The sequence below is a fragment of the Saimiri boliviensis genome, chromosome 2 (genome assembly GCF_048565385.1).
Source record: "Saimiri boliviensis isolate mSaiBol1 chromosome 2, mSaiBol1.pri, whole genome shotgun sequence".
Classification (NCBI taxonomy): domain Eukaryota; kingdom Metazoa; phylum Chordata; class Mammalia; order Primates; family Cebidae; genus Saimiri; species Saimiri boliviensis.
The window spans coordinates 172098367-172122009 of NC_133450.1; the positions used below are offsets into that span (position 1 = coordinate 172098367).

General features: G+C 42.1%; 1 protein-coding gene across 1 annotated transcript in view; it reads right to left on the bottom strand.

Moving 5' to 3' along the window:
- Positions 1-23643, bottom strand: part of SAXO1 (stabilizer of axonemal microtubules 1) — a 102204-nt gene that overhangs the window by 21903 nt on the left and 56658 nt on the right. Inside the window, exon 2 of the mRNA XM_003928135.4 lies at positions 185-364. Within this exon, the coding sequence (XP_003928184.2) occupies positions 185-364 (180 nt within the window). The remainder of the gene's footprint in view (positions 1-184; positions 365-23643) is intronic.

A 23643-nucleotide genomic window follows, 5' to 3' on the forward strand; every position in this document is an offset into this window, starting at 1 on the left:
AGGCTCATAAATGCAGGATTTTCTTTCCGAGATATAGTACATTAAGGCATTAATACCATATACTGATACTGTACATTAATGCATTAGCACTGTACTTTATTACATTACTATTATACATTAAGCTCTGCATGTTTCTACATTAGTGTTGTGTGCACCTGCATATATTAATACTGTTTGCCCTCACCTTGATGTAGTCAGGCCTTCCATTGGTACAGACCCTTTCTGGTACTCCCGCCTTGGCTTGAAGGACTCTCTGGGCAAGTAAGAGTGATAGAGAGGGTAGTTCTCGGTATATTCGGAGAGAAGACATGGTTTCTCTGTTTGATCATAAATCTTGGTAGGGAGATGTGGACAGTGATGCCGCCTGCAAAAGACACGGTTAGCTTGGTTACCTTCTCGGGAGGGATGCATCCAGTTTGATAAGAGTACTCCACCAAATGTGACTCAGACCGTAAAATCATGTGACAGCCAACACTGAAAACCAGATTTCAACCCTCGCTTTTTTCCAGTACGTGAAAGGGCCAGGAAATAAAGGTGGTCTGTAACTACAGTTGGTTAATAAAAATTCCTTGGATCACAGAATTACACAAAAGCATGAATTACACACAAGCTGTTACACATGCCACATTGCTTGTGTAAGCATGGAAATATTTCTGTAATAGAGAAACAGCTATGTCCCAAGCACTCTAAGTGCCACCCAGCTGCCCCAGGTCCTCCCCCGTGGTCTCCCATCAACCCAAGAATTCAGGGCTTACTATTCACCTAACAGGGTGCTCTAAGGCTCTCCAATAGGGCCAACCAGGGTCTTTTCTAACTGGTTGGCTCCTTGGTCAACTCAGAATATCATCATTGTACATAAATGATTTCACTCAAAGCAAAATCACCTCAGTTCTGAGTCCACCAAACACCACTGACTATGTAAAAACCACCTTCACGTGGAAAGTCTCCCTCCTTTATTCTTCCAGGTCTCATTGCAGTTATTACAGTCTTAGAAAGACTTTCCCAGGTCTGGGATCATCTTAGACCCAGGATCCACCCCGCCTCTGCATCCCCTCTCCCCACCACTCTTCCCTGTGTCTGCACATACTTTCTCCCATGGCCCTGCGTGTGCCTGCCTCATCACTTGCAGCTACCCGTGACTGGCACGTCTGTTGGTGAGTTTATTGTCTGTCTCATCTGTCACGCTCAGGACCTTTTTCAACCTTGTCCACTGTTCACTGTATATGATATACATCTCTATATAGCATATCCTGAATTTTTCATTCAATAAATGTTTACAGAATACATACTGGCACATTCAGTAAACATTTCTTAAATGAAAGACTGAGTATAAGTGAATGCTTAAATAAACTTTATGCCTAGTGATGAATGAACTGAACAAACGATAGACAGTATCTAGCACTTATAATTGTCAGTGAGCTTTTCTATTTTACATGCATGGTAATAAATGAAACTTATTGACTTGCTACTTACAGCTGAACTAAGGCAGCTGTTAAAGCTGCACAAACTAAGTGAAGGCAGTTTATCAATGTTGTGTGTGCCCAAAGACAATCTTCACAATCCAGCTGGGGTCCCTCTCGTCATCAGGCACCAGCAAATCAGCAAAAACTCCATGCTAGTGTTTTCCAACTTAGCTACCTTAATAAATGGCATAGAATTTTTTCCCGTTTTCACACTGGACTGACTTTTAATCGCAGAAACTAACATGCAATACTTTGGGGCAGTACATGGGGGAAGCGAGAGAAAATGAGAGAAAGAGACCAAGAATTCCTCACTGCTCTAACGTAAAGCTATTTTCCAGGCAACAGCTGGCATGCTGCTCCTGTTAGTAAGTTCAGCCTTTTATATAAATATTGCTGCCATCACTGTTGTTACTATGTACTGCTCTTCCGTCTACTCCCCAGAGAAAATCATTAACACCTGTACTGTTCAAATGGTAAGAACTGCATATGAGCAAGTACCGTCAGAGATATCCCTATTTATTTTCTTCTCACCTACAGATTTATCAGAAACACCTTAATATGGCATGAAATTGCCTCATTCACTATTTATTTGTATTATAAAAGCAGTATTGATTTGTGGTATTTTAGATATTCCTCAGCATTTACAAGGAAAATCTTCTACAAACATGCCGTCCTTATAGTATGACTATCTAAATTTCGCAGTGTTAAATACAAAGTTTGCCTTTTCTTTTTCAGAATGCACATTGTTGATATTTCATGTACAAAGCTATATAGTTCTATTTTATATACATTTAATAAAATATCTCCTAATTGTTGGCACATAAATTGAGTGCTTTAAAGCACTTTGTGTACATTCAGGAGATAAATTGTTATGTTTGCGTAGTCAACAAAATACCCATCTCTCACAGTAGATACATGTTAAATGTTATTGCCATTTCTGTGCTCACAATCAGTCTAATTACCTGAGATTCAATTTGAGCCAGCCAGTACCCTATCATTTTAGGATTCCTGCAACCCTCAAATCAAAAGCCAAGAAGCACTGGCTACCAAAAATACCTCTGCATATGTATTTTATTTACCCACATTCTAAAAGAAAAGTCAAGATTTATTCAGGATAACTTAGTTTCAGGCACTTACAATAAAATGGACTCCACAGACAGAACGTTATTTTCTCTTTTCAGTGCCCCTGTTTTTTAAACTGGTAAAACTACTTTCATATAACCCCCTTTCCATATTGTGACTTTTAAAAAATATAACACACTTTAAGGATTTATTCCAAAAGAAAAATAAATTTAATGGCAAAATCCTGCAATATGATCAGCATCATGAAAGAGGATTTCAGAACAGCAACAAGCTTCTACCCAGACATTGATGGTCCATTAAATGGAGTTTTATCAATATATTTATAGTGCAGACTTTGACTTATTGCTGGTTAAATGAAACCTTGTCTCACTCCGAAATATCAAAAACTCGTATGCAAAAATAAATGTTTCATTGCCTGAGTTTGCTCATGGAGTCATCTCCTTTCCCTATCTGCACCCTGAACACCCTAATTACCCCCCTCAAAATACCCAGCCACCATGTCTCCTCATTGGTGGTCTACCCAGCACTCATTAACCATTATCCTGAATCCGTCAAGGATAAAGATCAAGTCTGACATCTTTTTATTCTGGAAGTTAGTCAACATTACATATATATCTATGCATGTACTGTTGGATATATATATGTAATGTTGGATATATATATATATATGTAATGTTGGCATATATATATATATATATATATATATATATAATGCTGGCTAAGTTTCATATATATACACATATATATACACACATATATACACACACATATATATATGCGTGTTTGTATATATATGTGTGTGTATATATATATATAAAATAGATGGATGAACAGTCAGACAGTGTATAAGAGGATGATCTGCTGAAAGAAACATACCTAGAAACTATCAAGAAATGGAAAATAGGCCGGGCACAGTGGCTCACACCTGTAATCCCAGCACTTTGGGAGGACGAGGCGGGTGGATCACGAGGTCAAAAGATCGAGATCATCATGACCAACATGGTGAAGCCCTGTCTCTACTAAAAAACACAAAAATTAGCTGGGCATGGTGGCACGCACCTATAGTCCCAGCTACTCGGGAGGCTGAAGCAGGAGAATTGCTCAAACCCGGGAGGCAGAGGTTGCAGTGAGCCAAGATCGCACCACTGCACTCCAGCCTGGCACCTAGTGACAGAACAAGACTCTGTCTCAAAAAAGAAAACCAGAAAGTAATTTGTTCTAACATTAGAACAGCCAAAAAGGTAAAGACGGATTTCTCAACCTTTAAGAACTAATTTGTATCTAAAGAGTTTGTAGAACTGCCATGCCTAGGGTATTTAAAAGTAATCTTGGCAGCCATGGTCTAAAGAACTGAAACTTCAAGCTCCGTGATACTTGTGTCATTCCAAGAGCTGCCTTGGCCACCTTGTTTGCACCCACAGACAAACCCAGATGGACTCACAGGCCTGGAAGGAAAAGGCAAACCTACCAGAACTCTCTAAAGTCTTTCTACTCCCGAATTCACAATTCCCAGGGGTAAAAGGACATAACCCTGACTTTCTGGTACTTGCAAAAGAGAGCAGTAGAGGCCTTTCAGTGGCCCCCAGAAAGAATTGATTCTGAGCACTGACTTCAAGCTAGAATCTTTTTTTTTTTTGGCGGGGGGGAGACAAGGTCTCACACTCTGTCATCCAGGCTGGAGTGCAGTGGTGCCATCACAGCTCACTGCAGCCTTGACCTCCTGGGCTCAAGCAATCGTCCACCTCAGCCTCCCAAGTAGCTGAGACCACAGACGCAAAATCATGCCCGTCTCAATTTTTATTTTTTATAGAAATGGGGTCTCACCATATTCCCCAAGCTGGTCTCAAACTCTTGAGCTCAAGCAGTCCACCCAACTCAGCCCCACAAAGTGCTGGGATCACAGGCATGGGTCATCACACCTGGCCTAGAATCACAAAATTGAAAAGGGCCATAGGGAATATGTGTTCTAGTATCTCCGTTATCTGCTATGAAGATGAAAAATCTGGAGCTCAGAATGGAGTACGTGAACCAATCGTAGATATAGGCTAGGTCTCTATCACTTCCAGATGATCAGGTACATTTCCTAACATACAACTAGCTCAAGCCATCTAGGACTCTCAGGTAACCCTAGAATGGATAATAGAACTTTAAGAATATAACAACTGCATTCGTACACAGGTAAGAAAAAACAAAGAATAGTTTCCTCTAGAATAATGTCATTCAATGGAAATAGAATGCAAGCCATGTCATAGATGCCATTTTTAATTTTCTATTATAGTAGCCACATTAGAAGGGTAAAAAGACCCAGGAAACGCTGCACCTGCCTATAGTCCCAGCTACTCAGCAGGCTGAGGAGGGTGGATCGCTTGAGCTCAGGAGTTCAAAGCTATAGTAGGCTATGATCATGACTGAATAGCCACTGTATTCCAACCTGGATGACATAGTATCTCTAATAAAAACTAAAAATTAAAAAAAAAAGTAAAAAGAACCGTGAAGTTAATTTATCTCTCATTTAACCCAATATACCTAAAATATTATTTCAATATCCATTTTAAAATTATTGAGGTATTTTACTTTCTTACTACACTTCAAAATCTGGTGTGTCTTGTACATTTCACTCAGTTCAGACCAGACACATTCCAAATGGTCAACAGCCACGTATGGTAGTGTCTTTTCTATTGGAAAGGGCAAGGTCTAAAATTCAAAGGTACGGACAAAAGAACTGCAAGCATTTTGGTACCAGAAGTTTTCTCTGAAAGTGTAGGAAAGATAAGGACACTAAAAAATATTTTGTGGACTAATACAATATCTGTCTCTTTCTTAAACTCTCTCTAACCTGTCATCATATGACACAATCAGAGGCATTAAAACACATGAAAAAGAAGCATTTGTTCATAATTCATCTCGATCTATAGGACCAAGTTTCAGTTTTATGCACTTGTAGCACTCGCTGCAGCTGCTCACTTTCCTGCCACTCTCACTTTTTTTTCTCTGTCTTCAAGACCCATCTTGAATGCCACCACTACCACCCTTGCCTCCCCACAAAGCTGCTGCTGATCCCACTACACAGTTACTGGCTATGACTCTTCTGCTCAGAGTGTGCCTAGGGTTATGTCCCCACCTCTTCTTCTACTGTACAGCCTTGCAAGATCCTCTACACTTTTTTTTTTTTTTAAGAGACAGGGACTGACTTTGTCACCTAGACTAGAGTGCAGTGACACAATCACAGCTCACTACAGCCTCAAATTCCTGGGCTTGAGCAATCCTCCCACCTCAGCCTTCCAAGTAGCTGGGACTACAGGTGTGCACCACTGCCCAACCTAGCTAATTTTTGTATTTTTTGTCAAGATGGGGTTTGCCATGTTGCCCAGGCTGGTCTCAAACTCCTGAGCTCAAGTGATCCTTCTGCCTCAGACTCCCAAAGTGCCGGGATTACAGATGTAAGCACCATGACCAGCCTCAACTTTCATGGTAAGAATTTTCATGGCTGCAAACCAAGCTGTTCCTCGAAACAAACCCATGACCATTCCCTCTACCACCAACTGGCAGCTTGTATAGTAGCTGGTATAACATAACTTTGAGCTTTTCAAACAAATAAACTTCTATAGTGTTTTAGACCCTAATCTATAAAAAGGGCAGCATCTTGTGGCTATTCATGACTTGTCTTGCCTCCACCATAGTCTTCTGGAACCCCGTGCTGACTCTAGCCTGGTGTGGGGAGTGAAGAGGGTTCTCCTTCACTCAAGGAGGCAGGGTGCACAGTGGAAAGGGGCTCAGGAGGCAGGAAGATCTGGATTCCAATTCTGGCTCTGAAACTGACTACTTGAGTAACACTTGAGAAAACCACTTCTCTGAACTTCAATCTTCTCCTCTCTAATCTGTAGATAACAATTTCTACTACTTAGTATGGTTATGTGAATTAAATCAAGTACTGGAGTTCAAATGCCTAACCCTGTCCAAGGCAAACACACTGTAATTAATAGGCTAATTTATGGGGCAATTACTATGCACCACATAGGCTAAGAGTTTTATATATTATTCCATCTAATCTTCACAACAATGCAATGAGCAAAACACTATCATCACCATTTTACAAACAGGGAAACCAATGCTAAGAAGCTGGTATCCTGCTCAAGGTCACATAACCAGAAGGTGATGAAGTCATGACTGGAAGCCCAGGTCTGCCTGATTTCAAAGCCTAAGCTCTTAAATCATGGCCATACATAACGTGGCTCAGTAGAATACCAGCCTGTACCAAATAATTTTCTTTTCTGGCTGCTCTGATAAACCTAAGGGCAGTCAATAAATAGTCTATCTGTCCTTCCAAGTTTCCTCAGTCTTCCAAGACATTCTTCTCTTGCCAGCTGACCCTCAAAATATCCCAATACAGGCCAACAAATAGATACAACTCCACTCCTCTTTAAAATTCTGATCTTTCCCACAGAACTTTCTTTGCTGCTTAAACAAGAGTATCATTAGATAAAGTAATAATGGTAATAACCAGGAAAATTTTTAAAAAATAGAATGCTAGATCTAGAAGAACCCTAGAGATCAGCCAGCCAGCCCGCTTCATCATACAGATGTGGATGCTGAGTCACCGCCCAAGGTCACACAGCTGGTCAGCAGCAGCCTTCACCCCAGGGTTCAATCACCTCCCGCATAACTGACTTCCACTTACAATCCAATTTCAAACCCAAAGTTCAGACTCTTAAAGGATTTGCAGCCCATTTTTCCTTTTTCCCAGTAGTCGAGAGCTTGTGACCTGTCACAGCTGCTGAGCAAGGGAGGAAAGCAGTGGAGAAAATGCATTCTCCATCTAGGAGAGGGGAAGCTGCCCAGGATCGCCAAACACCGAGTAGTAACAGTCATCCTTCCATGCTGATAGCTTAGAATGATACCAGGGTGCCTGGAAGAGCAAAAACTCTAGATACTACAGGCAAGGCCTTCTCAAGGAGGATCTATGTCTCTGGACTGGTGTTTTGTCTTAACAACCCCACAACCCAATTAGCCTCAGGGAAAGAGAAAAGCCCACACTTTTCCTCAAGTACATTTGTGTTTACCTGCAGTGGGTTATTAACTTTTAAAATATTTATTTACTTAAAGTTGTTTTCTTTTATGACATACCCAGAGGCCTAAGGACAAGTGAGAATACATTTATGAATTGCAAAATAAGACAACTTTTGGACATAGATAGATATACTTTACAGAAATACTGTGGCACGATACCTCACACTCCCTACCTACACCTTGTCTATGGAGATCTTTAAAGAATCAGAACAGCGTGAGAAATCTGATTAACTCCAGCTTATACTCTGCTCATGGTGCTGGTGAAATGGTCAGGGATCATAAACCGGAATCTAGCTGGGCGTGGTGGCTCACACCTGTAATCCCAGGACTTTGGGAAGCTGAGGGTGGTGAATGACTTGAGGTCAAGAGTTCGAGACCAGCTTAGCCAGCATGGTGAAACCTTGTCTCTACTAAAAATACAAAAATTAGCCAGATATGGTGGTGGGTACCTGTAATTCCAGCTACTCAGGAGGCTGAGGCAGGACAGTCATGTGAACCTGGGAGGCAGAAGTTGCAGTGAGCTGAGACAGCGCCACTCAACTCCAGCCTAGGCAACAGAGGGAGACTCTGTCTGAAAAAATAAATAGTAAACCAGAACCTCTGACAAGGACTAACCCCTCAGTCAACCAGAACTTGGGTAACAGAAAGCAGGGCCAACCCCTGAAATATAAGTCAGAAAAAAGCAACCTTAATGGTTATCTGCTGCACATTAACAAATAGGTGCAAATGATCAGTTGATGTCTGAGCACCACAATGGAAAGATTCAGAGGCTACCACCAAGTTTAGAGAACAAGACTACCTTGATCAATTAAGCTACACCTGCCAAAATGCTGGGTTAGGACAAGGATTGGGTGAACTCTGTGAGGGAAGGGAAAGGAAGAGAAGAGAATTCTGATGGAAACGTCCACAGGCTGTTGAACACGATGACTTGTAGAAACCACACGTCTGGAAGACATCTGGTACAAGAAAGCCATAAAAATATGAAGTTGCAGGAAGAGAAAGGAATAAAAACAAAACCTTGGGGAAACCATATTTGAGAAGAAAGAAAATAAGTTTCTTCGGGGAAAAAACTGACAAAAAGAGTAAGAAAACTCTGTCACGGGGGCCAAACAAAGAAAAGACATATACATGTTCAACAGTTTGATGTGACAGAAAAAAAAAATCAAAAGACATGAGGTCTGGGGAAAAGACATCTTAATTAGTGGCTAGAAAACAGCTTTAGTAGAGCAGCTGGGGTGAGATCAAGGACTCAATGCTGAAGAAATGGAACAAGAGGCAAAAGATCATCATTCTGAAAAACGTGGTGGTGAAAGCAGCAAGAAGTTACCCAGGAGGTACTCAAGAAACGTTAACTATGGGGTGGTCATCATGGGGTAGTGGGTGGAAGAATTAAAATCCAATCATCTTGTCAACATAGAGGAACAAATTCACAGACAGCAATACTCTTATGATCAAAAATAATTGGTGGAAAAAGAGCCTGGACTGGCAAGGAGGCATGATTAAAGGCAGATAGGTGAACAACATTCAAGAGACAAACTTGAGAGAGGAGAGAAGAATCAGAGCAAAGTCTCCTGGCCTCAATCCAGTGCACAAGGTTGAGGCTTGAGAGAGCACAAGGCAGGACTAGAAGCTAGGAAGAGATTGAAGGTGTGGCTCAGGCCTGTAATCCCAGCACTTTGGGAGGCCGAGGCAGTTGGATCCGCTGAGGTCCAGAGTTCCAGCCCAGCATGGCCAACATAGTGAAACCCATTTCTACGAAGAATTCAAAAATTAACCAGGCATGGTGGCAGGGACCTGTAATTCCAGCTACTGGGGCAGCTGAGGCAGGAGAATCACTTGAGCCTGGGAGGCGGAGGTTGCAATGAGCTAAGCCTACGACATTGCACCCCAGCCTGGGCAACAAGAGTAAAACTCCATCTCAAAAAAAAAAAAAAAAAAAAAACAAGAGATTCAAAGTGTGCACAGGGTACTCTAGGAAGTGTGCTGAAGGGGATGTTAAAAAAAAAAAAAGTTGCAGAATTGATTCCAGGAGTAGTGATGCCAAGGAGAGGCCCTGCTCAACCCAGATGGCCCAGTGTCAGGACTTTGACCAGCAGCAATCCAAAGCTAAGGACCAGGTGGTAGCAGGTGCTGATGAGAGGAACCCTGTTGGAATGGGCCGGCAAGCATCAGGCTGAGAGGGCAAAAGGGATGCCAGCAAAAGCCAGAGCTGAGGTATGAGAGCCAGCGGCAAAGGATATGTTGAGCAGCTACTGGAGAGCACCTCATGGACTCTTCTGGCCCCTCCCCCTTTGGCAATCAAAAGGAAAAGGAGTTCCTTCTGTGAAAAAAATATTTAGATTAATTACAGAATCCTTTTCAAGAAGGTACAATTGCTCAAGGCATCCCTAGGAGGCATCAGGTAGGATTTTGGCAATGGCCTCATCGACTCAGAGGGAGACACAGAAAGAAATACGTCCACAACTCCTTCAATTCTTGGAGAACCAATTCTCTAGGGGAAGGAAGGTGCCACCCTAGGATGTTCTAACTCTGCACATCTCCTTTTGATGATGCCCAGCGATCACTCTTCCTGGAAGCCTATTCCCTGTTACTTCCTTGACATTTCATTACAAAAATCCCTCCTACCAGGAGGTCTTCCTGGACACCCTGGCAAGGCCATATTCGTGTTCCTCTTCCCCACACTCACACACCAACACTTGTAGCCCCTGCTTGGACGCTTAGTGGTACTCATGTACCACTGTCCCAGTGCATGGCACACTATGGGCACTGAATACATGATTGCTGAAAGCTTGCCAGAACAGGGTGAGCTCATAGATGAGTCGGTTTTGTTCACTGGACTACAGCCTGCCACAGCAGCAAAGCTGCAAACTGAGAAAAAAAAGAAACCCACTAGCTAGACTCCTGTTCATGTGTCCTGTGTGGCCCTTCCTAAGGAAACAAAGCGTGGAAATTGAATTTAAAAACCAATCCCTGAACTTCAACCTTATCTCTCATCATTCACATGCATAATTTGAGCTAGATTACAAACCTAAATATAACAGCTAGAATTACAAAGCTTTGCCTTCTTCCAAGGCAAAGATTTCTTAGATCACAGAAAGTAATAACCATAATGGAAGGAATTGATAAGTTAAACATTTATCAAAGTCAAATACTTCCCCTCATCAAAAGATATCATTGAGAAAGCAGATAAGCCACACACTTGGAAACAATGTTTGCAAAGGACTTGTATCCAGGATATAAAAAGATCATCTACAACTCAGTAAAAAGGAAAACCAAAAGCTAGGCAAATATTTGAATACACATATTGCAAAGATTTACAAATGGCCAAATAAACATATACAAAAATGCTTAACATCGTTAGTCATCAAAGAAATGCAAATTTAAACCAAAATGGGATCCCATAACACATACAAAATGGAAAAAAAAAAAAAAAAAAAAAGCCCACTCTTGTCAAAGTGGAGAAACGAATTCTCAGACATTACTGGTGAGAATGTAAAATGGTACAACCACTTTGGAAAAGTATGGAGGTTTCTTATCAACTCCTAGGTATTTATTCAAAAGAAATAAAAACCATACATTCACAAAGAGAGTTGAACAAGAATGTTCATAGAAGCTTATTCATAAAACTGAACAGGAGAAACAGCCCAGGTGGTCCATCAGTAGGAAAGTAGATAAACTGTGTTATAATCATTCAACAGGACACCACTGAGCAGTAAAAAGGAATGAACCACTTGCACAACCACAACAGCATAAATTAACCTCAAGAATATTTGTGGGCTGGATGCAGCGCACACCTGTAATCCTAACATTTTGGGAGGCCGAGGTCTGCAGATCCCTTGAGCCCAGACTGGGTACCATGGCAAAACACTGTGTCTACAAAAAAAAGATACAAAAATTATCTTTGTGTGGTGGCACATGCCTGTAGTCCCAGCTACTCAGGAAGCTGAGGCCAAAGAAACACTCGAGTCCTGAAGGCTGAGACTGCAGTGAGCTGTGTTTGCCCCACTGCCCTCCAGCTTGAACAACAGAGTGAGATCCTGTCTCAAAAATAAATTTCTGAAGCAATTAATTGAAAGAGTACATACTTTATGATTTAATTGATAACAAATTATAGAACAGAAAAATTAATCTTTACTGGAAAAAAAAAGTCAGAACAGGGGTTTCCACTGAGAGTGAGATAAGGGAGTGAGAGGGAAGGAACATGCAGAAATGTTCTGAAGTGCTAGCAGTGTTCTTCATCCTGGTAGAGACTTGGGTTAAATAGGCACATGATTTTGTCAAAACTCAGCCAGCGCACCTCAAAATTTGTTCATTTGAACACTAAGTTTCTTGCAAAAGAAGAAAACAATTACTGAACTGTAGTTAAGGAAACAAATGCTATTTAGAGGAGAATTTTACTTGATCTCTGTTATTTACTTTGAAATTTATTTATTTATTTATTTATTTTTGGAGGGAGGTTCTCGCTCTGCTCTGTTAAGCAGGCTAGAGTGCAGTGGCGTAATCACAATTAAGTGTAGCCTCAACTTTCTGGGCTCAGGCCATTCTCATGCTTCAACCTCTCCAGTAGCTGGGACCACGCATATGTGCCACCACACCTAGTCAATTTGTTTTCTGTTTATTATACTTTTAAGTTCTGGGATGCATGTGCAGAACGTGCAGGTTTGTTACATAAGTATACACGTGCCATGGTGGTTTGCTGCACCCATCAACCTGTCATCTATGTTAGGTATTTCTCCTAATGCTATCCCTTCCCTTTCCTCCCAACACCCAACAGGCTCCAGTGTGTGATGTTCACCTCTCTCTGCCCACATGTTCTCATTGTTCAACTCCCATATGAGTAAGAACATGCAGTGTTTGGTTTTCTGTTCCTGTGTTATTTTGCTGAGAATGATGGTTTCCAGCTTCATCCATGCTCCTGCAAAGGACATGAACTCATTCTTTTTTATGGCTGCATAGTATTCTATGGTGTATATGTGCCACATTTTCTTTATCCAGTCTATCATTGATGGGCATTTGGGTTGGTTTAAAGTCTTTGCTATTGTGAATAGTGCCACAATAAACATACATGTGCATGTGTCTTTTAATTGGAGCATTTAGCTCATTTACATTTAAGGTTAGTATTGTTATGTGTGAATTTGATCCTGTCATCATGATGCTAACTGGTTATTTTGTCCATTAGTTGATGCAGTTTCTTCATAGTGTCATAGTCTTTACATTTGGGATGTTTTTGCAGTTTTTCCTTTCCATATTCAATGCTTCCTTCAGGAGCTCTTATAAGACTGGCCTGGTGGTGACAAGAATCCCTCAGCATTTGCTTATCTGTAAAGGATTTTATTTCTCCTTCACTTATGAAGCTTATTTTAGCTGGATATGAAATTCTGAGTTGAAATTCTTTTCTTCAAAAATGTTGAATATCGGCGCCATTCTCTTCTGGCTTGTAGGGTTTCTGTAGAAAGATCCACTGTTAGTCCGATGGGCTTCCATCTGTGGGTAACCCAACCTTTCTCTCTGGCTGCCCTGAACATTTTTCCTCCATTTAAACCTTGGTGAATCTGACGATTAAGTGCCTTGTGGTTGTTCTTCTCGAGGAGTATCTTTGTAGTGTTCTCTGTATTTCCTGAATTTGAATGTTGTCCTTTCTTGCTAGGTTGGGGAAGTTCTCCTGGATGATATCCTAAAGTGTGTTTTCCAACTTGTTTCCATTTTCCCTGTCAATTTCAGGTACACCAATCATATGTAGGTTTGGTCTTTTCACATAGTCCCATATTTCTTGGAGACTTTGTTCATTCCTTTTTAGTTTCTCTAACCTTGATTTCATGCTCTGTTTCATTAAAGTTTATCTTCAATCTCTGACATCCTTTCTTCTACGTGATTGATTCAGCTATTGACACTGGTGTATGCTTCACAAAGCTCTCTGCTGTGTTTTTCAGCTCCATCAGGTCATTTACGTTCATCTCTAAACTGGTTATTCTAGTTAGCAGTTCCTGTAACCTTTTATCGAGATTCTTATTTTCCTTGCATTGGGTAGGAACATGCTACTTTAGCTTGGAGGAGTTTATTATTGCCCAGATCCTGTTTGCCTGGGTATAACCAGCAGAGGCTGCAGAAGAGCAAAGATTGCTGCCTGCTCCTTCTTCTGGAAGCTTCATTCCAGAGGTGTACCCGCTACATGCCAGCCAGAGCTCTCCTGCATGAGATGTCTATCGACCCCTGCTCAAAGGTGACTCCCAGTCAGAAGGCATGGGGGTCAGGGACCCACTTGAGGAGGCAGCCTGTCCCTTAGCAGAACTCACAGCTATGCTGGGAGATCCCCTGCTCTCTTCAGAGCTGGCAGGCAGGAATGTTATGTTTAAGTCTGCTGAAGTTGCACCCACAGCCACTCCTTCCCCTAGGTGCTCTGTCCCAGGGAGAAGGGAGTTTTATCTATAAGTCCCTGACTGGAACTACTGCCTTTGTTTCAGAGATACCCTGCCTAGAGAGGAGGGATCTAGAGAGGTAGTCTGGCTATGGTGGCTTTGCCACGCTGTGGTGGGTTCTGCACCCAGTTCAAACTTCCCAATGGCTTTGTCTACATTGTGAGTGGAAAACCTCCTACTCAAGCCTCAGTAATGGCAGAGGCCCCTCCCTCCACTCTACCAAGCTTGAGTGTTCCAGGTCAACTTCAGACTGCTCTTCTGGCAGCGAGTATTTCAAGCCAGTGGATCTTAGTTTGCTGGGCTCTGTTGGGGTGGGATCTGCTGAGAAAGACTACTTAGTTCCCTGGCTTCAGCCCCCTTTCCAGAGGAGTCTGGTGTTCCAGACACCAGTGGGGTATGGAAAAAAAACTCCTGCAGCTAGCTCAGTGTCTGCCCAAATGGTCACCCAGTCTTGTGTCTGAAACTGAGGGCCCTGGTGGTGTAGGCACATGAGGGAATCTCCTGGTCTGCAGGTTGCGAACAAAAACTGTGGGAAGCGCATAGGATCTGGGACAAACAGCACTGTCCCTCACAATATAGTCCCTCCCAGCTTCCCTTGGCTAGGGGAGGGAGTTCCCTGACCCCTTACACTTCCCAGGTGAAGTGATGCCCCACCCTGCTTCTGCTCACCCTCCATGGGCTACACCCACTGTCTAACCAGTCCCAGTAAGATAAGCTGGGTACCTCAGTTGGAAATGCAGAAATCACCTGCCTTCTGTGTGGGTCTCACTGAGAGCTACAGACCGGAGCTGTTCCTATTCAGCCATCTTGTCAGTCTTCCCTTTTTTGTTATTTGTAGAGAGGAGGTTTCCCCATGTTGCCCAGGCTGATCTCAAACTCATGGGCTCAAGCTATCTGTCTGCCTTGACCTCCTCCAAAGCACTAGGATTACAGGCATGAGCCACCACACCCAGCCAGAAATACATTTTTAGGAGATGGATGGATAACGGAATGAATAGATGGAGAAATGTGTCAATGTTAATGATGGAATCTAAGTGACAGATACATAGCCATTCACTTTTAAATTCTCTCAACTTTGTTATACACTTGAAGTTTTTCAAAATAAATTTTTGGGGAGAAATAGAGAGTAGAAAAAAAGTTTCTAATACTCCTTGGATTTTTTTATGTAATAGTGGCATCATGGCTAAATAAGAAAATATCCCTACTTTAATTTTGGCAGGGGGTGGAGTTTCATTCTTGTTGCCCAGGCTGGAATGCAGTGGTGTGATCTTGGCTCACTGCAACCTCCACCTCCCAGGTTCAAGTGATTCTCCTGCCTCAGCCTCTCGAGTAGCTGGGACTACAGGCATGCACCACTATGCTCAACTAATTTTTGTGTTTTTAATAAAGACGGGATTTCCCCATGTTGGCCAGGCTGGTGTCAAACTCCTAACCTCAGGTGATCCACCCACCTCAGCCTCCCAACATGCTGGGATTACAGGTGTGAGCCACTGCACATGGCAACAACTGTCCCTACTTTTAGAGAAGCATAATGAGGTGGTAGGGGTGGAAAACACGGCTGGCTGGGATTGATGGATGGCTAAGATTGATGGATGAACCCAATGTGGCAAAACCCTGATCATTGTTGATGCTGGAAATGGGACATGTGGGAGCTTGTCACTCTGTTCTCTTTTTGCAGATTTTTTTTTATCTAAATTAAGGAAATATGAATACAAATCCCTAAGCAGTGGGGCCTACATGAAACAAGCGTGTATCTGCTTAAGTAAGAGCTTCCCTTGAGGCTAATAGGCTTTAGTCCAACCACCTGGGTAAAACAGGCTCTTGATTTAAGCTGATGATAAATGCAGAGCCAACAACCAAAGGAAGCTTCCCTTCTCACACTCTGAGGTTTGTGTCAGCTGCACTAGGCTTGTTCCCACAAGGCCTTTTAGTGTCCTCCAGCCAAAAAACAGCAAGCTCACACATTTGACTGGAGTTTCATTCTCTTCTCAAGCAATCTAGGACCCTGTGAAATTCGGATGAAACCCAACAGCTGTGCTAAACAAATCTTTCCAAGGCTCTCCTCCAGGCACTGCAAAAAAAAACAACCAAAGCCCCTCTAATCCCTATTTTAAAACAGTAACTGTTCTTGACCCACCATCTCTTCCCTACCCAAGATTAGATTGCTTGCACAGCACACCGTAGATTACTTTTATCACAGCATTAATTCCACAATATTAAAAAATGCTAATTTATCACCAAACTAGACTCCTTGGTGAATAAGGGGGTATCTTGTTCACTATTTTATGAACAGCTAAGCACAATGACTGGAACACCTATATACTTAATATTTTTGGATGAACAATTTGTGAAACACATTCAGTTTATAGAGCTTTGCTATACAGTCTTACCTTATTCTATCTGCAACCCTGAGAGCTAAGCAGGGCAGTAATTACTACTTCTGCTACCACTGCCACCACCACCAATATCCCAGATGAGGAATCAAGGCCAATGGGGTTAAGGACCTGCTCAGTATCATATAATAGTCCATTTTAAAACCAGAGCTAGTGCTTCTTTTGCTGACTCCAAAAAGGATGCTCTTTTCATCACATCTCATTCCTTTCTGAGGAAAATTCAAGTTGATCTCTCAGAATATGAGGACACTGCTCTACTCAGAAGCAGAAAGCTTGGAGTTGGGGATTGTATGGCCTCTGCCTCATTAAACTTGCAAGTGAATGGAACCCAGTGAGCGTGGCTGATTCTTGGAAAGCAGGGAGTGTAAACAGTTGGATAAATGCCACCATCCATATACCCCAGATGTTTGGCTTGATGTGTGAACATGTTAAATGTCTCATAAAATTAATTAAGGTAAAAAGATAACAGTTATGCTATACGCCATGTTAATTTCTACCAGCCAGCTAACATCAACCACTCAACATGTATTAATCTGCCTCATAATTTCTCCCTCCACAAGTCCCTTTCCTCATTTTGCATAAAAAGCAAAGTGCTGTGCTTTCACTGGCCCTTTCCTGGGGATGCTCAGGTATTGGCTAGGATTACCCTCAGCTGTCATCTTTGAGATCAGATTAACCTCAAGCAGTAAAGTTCATACTCCTCCTCTCCTCTCTTAGCTTCAAGCTCAGAGAAAGAACTGGATGTCCTGGATGAGTCTATAAATAAACACTGGCCCCAGGCTGTGATCGCTGCCACTGCTCCCTACCCAAATCTGTCTACACACACGAGACACAGCCCTAGATTTGTGCTTTGGGTCTCAGCAGGTGAACTGGTGACAACTTGAGTGTGGCCAAAAGGCCCAAAGGACAGGACCCCTGGAACAGTTAGATTTCATCTGCCTCAAGAGAACATCCCGATGTTCTGGCATCCCTCTCTGGGGTGCAAGCATGCTTTTTATGACACAGAGTTACTGGAAGTCCTGGAGTCCTCAAGTGCCTTCTGAATTACTGTTAAGCAGCTTCCCAGGCACTTCTGGGTTTATAGTTGTCCCATTGCCTTGAGCCCCAAAACTGAGCCAGAGGTCTCTTAGCCTCCATGTCAGGTTTTCAGTGCCAAGATCTCCCTGTGTTAAGGTTTCAGGAGCCTTTCCTCCTCTAAGCATGGCCCTGTCTCATGCTGCAGGTAATGGGAAGGATAAATGGGTTCTCTGGGCTTCCCTGCCCCCTCCCCCCTCCCCACCCCAGTCTGACCTACACCAGACCTCCTATACAACCCATACCTTTTCCCACCTGAACCGCTACCAAAGGGAATGCTTGTTCCCCAAGCAGGGCCTTTCTGCAGCAGCAAGTGGCGGTGCAAGATGTACAGACAGAAAGATCCTGACCTAGTAACCAATGCCGAATTCGAGCAGCAAGGATTTTCTCCACTGCTCATAAGCTGCCAAAGCTGAATATTCCCCATGCCCCGCTGCCGCATGCCTCAATTCTCCGAACCTTCAGAATTCCAACAGATAACCAAAATCTCAACAACTGTTGTATCTGAACCAAAATCTCGACAACTGTTGTATCTTCCATCAAAATGTACCAGTGCTAATCTTTATTTTCTCTGTCTCTATGGAGCTTTTCAAAATATGAGCCAAATCCCCCATAATGTCACTGAAGCAAAAGAAAGACAATTTAAACAATGAATGGGATGATTTTAGAAAAAAAATCCTTATTTCACTACATTTATTCCTTTGGGTACCATCAATATTTTTCAACAAGCATGTGATTCTTAGAGACCTAAGTCACTATTGTAAGACATCCCCTACTTTCCAAAAATATCAGGAGGCTGGACTTCTAGTTTAATTATTACCGCAGCTAAGCAACTGGAATCAAATTACTTCCCTGTGCTGTGTGTTCATAATTCAGTATGTCAAAGTTGTCTCTGATTTCACTAATGATTTTGTTTGTTTGTTTGTTTGAGTTGGAGTCTTGCTCTGTCACCAGGCTGGAATGCAATGGCACGATCTCGGCTCACTGCACCCTCTGCCTCCTGGGTACAAGCGATCCTCCTGCCTTAGCCTCCCAAGTAGATGGGCTTACAAGCAGGCGCCACCATGCCCAGCTAATTTTTGTATTTTTAGTAGAGAAAGAGTTTCACCATGTTGGCCAGGATGGTCTCAATCTCCTGACCTTGTGATCCACCCGCCTTGGGCTCCACTAATGATTTTTCTATTTTTTCTCAGATGTTTAGCCCAAAGGAAAAATTTTTAAGTCACCCCTTTCCAATTGTACTTTTTCAATATATTCTCACTGGAAATCAAATTTTATGGATAGCGTAAAACCCACTCCTCCAATAAAATATAGCACTGTAAAATGTTAAAGGTAACCCACTCTCACCCCCAAACATATATCCTGCTTTATATTGATTGACTAATAATAACAAAAGAGCCGGGTTTTGCTTTTGTTACTTGACAAACACAAGAAGATTTCTAGCGTAAAAAACCAAGTTGGTTTTACATGTTTTCACTGAAGTCAGAACTTGTTAAACCCCTTGGGCTTCTGGAAGAATTCAGAGGATTTAAAGAGCGTTTCTTACTGGACCTCCCAGATGCTTGCAAAGTTCAAGGGAATGAAGAGGTGTTAGGAGAAAACAGGCAGATATACACACACAATAGGCATTCATTCCATTCTTTATTTGTGGTAGAAGAAATAATTATTTTAAATAAAATAATCTTCTTTACAAAAAAATAAATTGCACAGAATTCTCAGCTTGCTCTAATCTTTGCGAAGTAGCCCTCTTCTTATTCTCATCTCAAATTACTGAACAAACACTATACGTTTCTATTAGACTGGTTGAAGACTACTCTCCATGAGACCTGCCTTTTGTTCATAAATGTATAGAATTTGTGCATCAATAGATTTGTACACCTTCAATGATAACACTATGAATACATAACATTTCTCGAGTGCTGACTGTGTGCCAGGCACAGTTTGTACTTATCTGCATTATCTCAATCTTTACAACCTTCTTAGACCAGAAGGTCTGCAAAAAAACTCAAAACCTGAGGTTGTGAGTCATGCTACATGAACAGTCTGGGGCTATAAAGGGCCCTCATAGAGTCAGATCAGCCACAGAAGGGCATTCATGAGGAAGTGGACCTGGCGTCTCCATCTCTGATGCTCTAAGAAGTCCAAAGTACCAACAGTAAAGTCTCCTCTAGCTTCTATAAAATTCCGTCTATCTCTTTACTTATACTCTCTTTGCTCTTCCTCTGTCCAGCCCCTATATCTTTTTTTCTTCTTTGTGCCCACACTGCATTACACCTTGAGTCCTTCAGGGTCTAAGGCCCTGGCCATTTCCAACCCACAGTACACATGGGGAGGCAAAGTCCATTCACAGAAAGCAGTGGCAGCAGCCTCAGGTACTCAGGATCACACCCTCTGCCATCAGACAAAGGAAAAGTTAAAAAAAAAAAAAAAAAAAAAAAAGCACCACTCCTCACAAGACCTCTCACTGACTAGAATCAGGGCATAAATTCACCCCCAGCTGCATGGGGAGCTGCAAAATCAAAGGTGTGGAGTCAGAACACTGGAAAATAGGCAAGAGAGATGGGGTTGGGCAAGTGGTCCAAGTGACCACCCAACAGAATCTGTTCTCAAAATGAGTCAACAAAATAATGCGTTTTTATATATTGTCAGTGTCATACAGGTAGTTACCATATAAGGCTGGTGAAACTCTAATGGAATGATAACTGGTTTTAATTATGCATAAAATTAGCTTTGTGCATATTTATGTCCAACTGCACACTGCTAGAGCAGAATCATCTAAAGTACCAGCACCTTTAAAGTGGCGTTCAATACAGTTACCATACAGCTGCACATCCCTGCAGAGGTGTGGACAGATAGCATTGGACACTGCATGCCATTAAAATTTCAGAAATACATTAGAAGATACAAACTATTTTCTCTCGAGTGTTGCCTTGTATTATCTCTAGCACACACAAGAATCTCAAACAAAATGAAGCAGATGAAGCCCAGCCGTGCCTTGCCCTTATCATCATTATACATCCTGGTTGAAGGGCCCTCATGTGCCTGGTGCTGCACTGGATATGACAAGTTGGATGCCTCATCCATCAACTGATTCCAGACCAGAGTTTCTTTCAGCTCACCTAGCCACCTAAGTAGGTATCCCTGTATCTGATCCCTTTCCTCTGCAGCTTTCCGAAGCTCCTCACTTGGGTGAAAAGAGACAAAAAAATCTCAGATACAGAAAGTATTCAGTCTTACCTATTATATCCTGATCCCCTGATAATCCCACTGTAATATTCACAAGTTAAAAATGTACAATTTTGTCTTTTCATTTATTTGTCCACTTATTCGTTCATCCATATAACATTCACAAAGTTCTTGTTATATGCCATGTACTGTGTTGGGTAATAATTAGAAAGAAACATAACGTACATACTTCCTTGCCTTAAAGGAACTTATCTACCACTTCCCATCTTGAGGCCAGTATCCAAAAACTTGGGGCCCCTATGTCTTATGTTGGTGGCAGTGTTGCCCAAGGGCCAAGGAAGCAGACAGCAAGGGGGTGTAGTTACAATGGGGCAGAAGAGGCAGCCAGAATAGTTGGGAAGACTGGTTATGTTTTACAAATTAGTAAATATATTCAAAATAGAAGGATCCAGGTTCTCATCCTCAAAAGCGATTTCTAAACATGGAAAGAAAAAAGCTAGAAAGAAATTGGATTGGAACTGGAAGTGCTGGTATGAACTGATGGGCTTTTAATACACATGCACACAAGTTATTTTCCATGTGTTTATGTATATTACGTATATGTGTACGTGTGTGTCTATCTACATAGAAGCAACAAACACAGTGAACAATCAGATCTTGATTTCTAAATATTAACCTCAAGTAAAAGGAGTCAGAGCTGTTACAGAACAAGTTTGAGGGTTGAGGTAGAGAAATACAAGATGAGCCTGAAACATCTTATGTCAGAAAGTCAGGAAATGCTGAATTGATAATGGGCATATGTCAAAAGAACATGGGAGCCAGCTGGAAGGAGCTCAAATAGGGAATAATTTGAGCATTAAAATAAATGATGATAGTAATAGGTTAGAACCCACTGAATAAAATATATCAATGAGTACATACTGACATACATATATACATATATAAATGGGAAACTCTTATAGTAGAGCACCAAATAATAAATGTAGAAGAAATGATGAAAATAAGTCATCACATTTGGCATCCATTGTGGTAATGGTGGTAGATTCAGGGGAATTCATTCAACCATGGATGGATGCTAAGGCCGATGGGTAAAGTTTTGTTAAGAAACAGCATATTAGTATAGTATCAGACTCTCTCCATTGTAATCAAATACAAAGGAAACATGGTGACTTTACAGTGGAGAAATTTGGCAGACCCTCAACCTTGACCACATGATCAAGGGTAGCATCATCACAACCGTGCAGGGTGTGGCTATGGGGCAAGAAGGCGGGGAGGCTTCGAAGGCAGTAATACTTGAATCAGGTGTTCAGGGATGAAGCAGCTATGGAGAAACAAGAGGCAAGAGATTTCCAGCGGAAGTTGGACAGGTGCAAAACCATGCTGGAGTGACAGCATGGGTGCTGGGGAAGCAGGGGGGTGCAGGCTGGGGAAGGATAAATGATCCTGGACAGGCAGACAGAAACCAGATCAAGAAGAGTCTCATGGACCATGCTTAGAAGTTCAGAGCTCGTCCTCTCAGTGATGGTGTGGCATGCTGCTGCCACTACCTCTCTGCACATACGTCAGACACATCTAATCATAGCACTTCACTGCACTTCAGAGAACACACACTGCAGACAGCCCTGCCAATCAACTGCAATGGGCACCTGAAATGGAATCATTTGCCCTCCCCTGTAGGCAATGAGGAGGTTTTTAGAGGCTTTTTAACAGGTGGCAGGTATGATTTGCACTTGTGTAACAAAGCTAAACCCTAATACCAGTGTCAATTGATCAAGGGGTAAACTCTAGGCATAGTGACCCAGTTAGAAGGCCTCTACAGCAGTCCTACGCATTGTATAAATGAGAGCATGCAAATTTACACATACATTGCATAAATGAGACCACACGAAGTCAGACTTGGTTCAAACCTCATGCTTTTCTCTAGCCATTGTCAGAGCACATGTAAGGGTGGAGAGAGCACAAACATTCTCTGAAAAAGAACGCAAGGCCCAGCACAAGCTGAAAATAGTGCTGGGGGAAAAGTAAGACCCAAAAGAAAGAAGCAGACAGAACAACAGAGATGTAAGTTTCACCCACCCTGAAACTCCACACAAACACAGTTGCAAACTGACTACAGCAGTACCTTAACACCTTGGCACTACTAGACTACTTATCATTCCCCGTCATACTCAGATGCTCATTGCAAGATTATCATCAAAAGGTAATTAGTCACAGTGCCTATGTCTTAGGAAAAGACACGACATTCAAGTACTTCAGTTAAAACACACAGATACACCCATGTGTGCAGATGCAGGCATGTGACATGATTAGGAAGCATTCTAAGCCAGGATATCGGCAAAAAAAAATGTTCTCTTGGGTTTGAGGGGCAGCTGAGTACTGAGTATAGTAGAAAGAACTGCATGGAACTAGGGTCCATCTCTTCTCTAGGCCTGAAAAACGTGAGGGCTGAAAGAGGTGACCTTTTCTAACATAATAATGCTGACTTCTAACTTCCCTCTCAGAAGAATACAGCAGTGAGATCTGGGGAAGAGCTCTTGCCATGAGCACAAGCAAGTCAGGCTAAATCCTTTTGCGTGCAGGTCTGTGAGGGTAGCAGCTCGTGCGGCCAGAAACTTGGTAACATGATTGAGAAAACTAAAAACATATTGTAAGTGAAGTCCTGGGGTGCATACAGCATTCTGCTTTAAGATGCTGACTGTTTTTGAAATAAAACTTTAAAACATGCCATAAAAAGCAACTATTCCTTTGGGGAAAGAGTGGCCTAAAGTGTCTTTGATTGTAACTGTGGGAAAGACTTTCATCCGCTCTCTTTACGAGGTTAATTGTAACTCTCCCCCAAGCTCAGGGACCCTTTCCTCAGTCTTATGGTTGTAATCTTACACGTTGCATGATAAACTTTCGTTTTCCAATGAGGACATTCCAAAATGTTAAAAGTCGCGGCTATAAAAGTAGTCAAATGAG